Consider the following 2,754-nt stretch of genomic DNA (forward strand, 5'->3'; position numbering starts at 1 on the left):
CTGACCGACAGTATAAGCACTGAGAGACGAGATTTTAATTTCTGCTCCAATCAGACCAAACAAGAGCGGCTGAAAGATGTCCCAAAACCGGCCCACCACCGCCGCCACTGGAGCCTGAACACACACACACAGGTTTGTTTTTATGGTTTATGGGGACTCTCCATAGGCGTAATGGTTTTTATACTGTACAGACCGTATATTCTATTGTCCTACACCAACCCTACCCCTAAACCTACCCCTCACAGGAGACTTTCTGCATTTTTAGATTTTCAAAAAAAGTCATTCTGAATTATTTATAAGCCTTTTGAATTACGGGGACACAGAAAATGTCCTCATAAATCACCTTCTCGTTGTAATACCTATGTCACACCCATGTTATTATACAAATTTGTGTCCTCATGAACCACATAAACATGCACACACTCACTCACACACACACACATACACACACACACACAAACTCACAGACAGACAGACACACACACACTCACACACACACACACACACACTCACTCACACACACACACATACACACACACACACAAACTCACAGACAGACAGACACACACACACTTACACACACACACACACAAACAGCTGTAATGTGGCCTTCAAGGGAAGTCGGAAGTGTCATATTTAGGAGCTCTGACCACATGAATGACGAGTGAAAGCAGAACTCTAGCAGTCGGATGAGAGATCTGAATGTTCCTAATGAAGTGACAGCGAGTGCAGAACACAGTCTAAACTAGACAGTCGTGGAGAAGCTCTTTCACCTTTTGTTCTGCCCAGCTGAGTCCAGCGATGAAGGCCAGGACGAGTGTGCAGAGACCGCCGGCGCCGCCCAGACCCGCGGCCAGACTGCCGAAAACACTGAACACGGACAGACCCAGCAGCAGACCGCAGCGCCGCAGCACCACATCTGACTGCACACACATTCACTTCACTAGATTAATAAGCACATCTCATTTCATCTCAAATCAGTCAAATTTTAAAAGTGTATCAAGCTCCAATTTCTGATTTTATTAATATTTTTTCTAAAGAAAGATAAACACGTATAGTGATGAAAGCCAAAATATTAAATGTCATGCATGTATATTTACAGAGTAATGCACTATTTTGTAGATATTCAGAGATTTGGAGCCAGATTACAGAGGGTTAAATGACTTCAGAAAGATGGCAGCATCATGATGTTATTTTCACACAGAGATTGGCAGCTCTGTTAGTAAAATCTGATGACTTTAGCAATCTGTGTTGCATTATACATTTACATTTAATCATTTAGCAGACGCTTTTATCCAAAGCAATTTACAAATGAGAACAATAGAAGCAATCAGACCGACAAGAGAACAACAACAGTATACAAGTGCCATGCCAAGTCTGATTTAGTCTAGCACAGTACACGTAGCTAGGGTGCTTTTTTTTTTTTTTTTTTTTTACAATGGAATGGAATAGAACAGAACAGAATAAAATAGGTAAGTGTTAGTATTACTTGGTCAGGTGCTGGCGAAAAAGATGTGTCTTTAGATGTTTTTTGAAAATGGCTAAAGATTCAGCTGCTCGAATTGAGATCGGGAGGTCGTTCCAGCAGCCGGGCACAGTCCAGGAAAAGGTCTGTGAGAGTGATTTTGTTCCTCTTTGGGATGGCAACACAAGGCACAGTTCACTTGCAGAACACAAGCTTCTGGAGGGCGCATAAGTTTGAACTAGCGAGTTTAGGTATATTGGTGCAGCGCCAGTGGTGGTCTTGTAGGCAAGCATCAGTGCCTTGAATTTGATGCGAGCTGCTACTGGTAGCCAGTGTAACCTGATGAGGAGAGGAGTAACGTGAGCTTTTTTTTGGCTCATTGAAGACCACTCTCGCTGCTGCATTCTGGATCAGTTGCAGAGGCTTGATAGTGCATGCAGGAAGGCCTGCCAAGGGAGCATTACAATAGTCCAGTCTGGAGAGAACAAGAGCTTGGACAAGGAGTTGTGCAGCTTGCTCTGACAGGAAGGGTCTAATCTTCCTAATGCTGTATAAGACAAAGCTGCAGGACCGGGCCGTTGTAGCAATGTGGTCTGTGAAGCTTAACTGATCATCGATCACAACTCCTAGGTTCCTGGCTGTCCTGGAAGGAGTTATGGTTGATGAACCCAGCTGTATAGAGAGGTTGTGATGAAGTTCTGGGTTGGCTGAGACCTTGAGCAGTTCTGTCTTAGCAAGGTTGAGCTGAAGGTGATGGTCCTTCATTCAGTCAGAAATCAGACAGGCTGCAATGCGACCAGCTACCGTCGGATCCTAATTATGACATGTAGATGGAGAAGAGAAGTGGTCCAAGCACTGAGCCTTGAGGAACCCCAATAGCAAGAAGTTGTGCCTTAGAAACCTCACCCCTCCAAGACACCCTGAAGGACCTACCTGAGAGGTAAGACTTGATCCACTGGAGTGCGGTTCCTGAGATGCCCATCTTCATGAGGGTGGACAGGAGGATTTGCTGGTTAACTGTGTCAAAAGCAGCAGACAGGTCCAGCAAGATGAGTACTGAGGATTTGGAAGCTGCTCTTGCCAGTCTCAGGGCTTCAGTAACCGAGAGCAGGGCAGTCTCAGTTGAGTGGCCGCTTTTGAAGCCAGATTGTTTTACAGGAGGTTGTTCTGTGCAAGAAACATAGAGAGTTGGTTGAACACAACTCGCTCAAGTGTCTTTGCAATGAATGGAAGAAGGGATACCTTCTAGGGGTAGTTTTCTAAAAGTGCTGGATTTAGAGAGGGTTTTT

The 2,754-nt window shown here is 44.7% G+C and overlaps 1 protein-coding gene across 1 annotated transcript in view; it reads right to left on the reverse strand.

Moving 5' to 3' along the window:
- Positions 1-1,549: 1,549 nt before the first annotated feature.
- LOC107572414 (mitochondrial sodium/hydrogen exchanger 9B2-like) overlaps positions 1,550-2,754 on the reverse strand; it is an 11,978-nt gene continuing 10,773 nt past the window's right edge. The window contains exon 6 of the mRNA XM_016258846.1: positions 1,550-1,633. Within this exon, the coding sequence (XP_016114332.1) occupies positions 1,550-1,633 (84 nt within the window). The remainder of the gene's footprint in view (positions 1,634-2,754) is intronic.

The sequence above is a fragment of the Sinocyclocheilus grahami genome, unplaced genomic scaffold (genome assembly GCF_001515645.1).
Source record: "Sinocyclocheilus grahami isolate Dianchi unplaced genomic scaffold, SAMN03320097.WGS_v1.1 scaffold1748.1, whole genome shotgun sequence".
Classification (NCBI taxonomy): domain Eukaryota; kingdom Metazoa; phylum Chordata; class Actinopteri; order Cypriniformes; family Cyprinidae; genus Sinocyclocheilus; species Sinocyclocheilus grahami.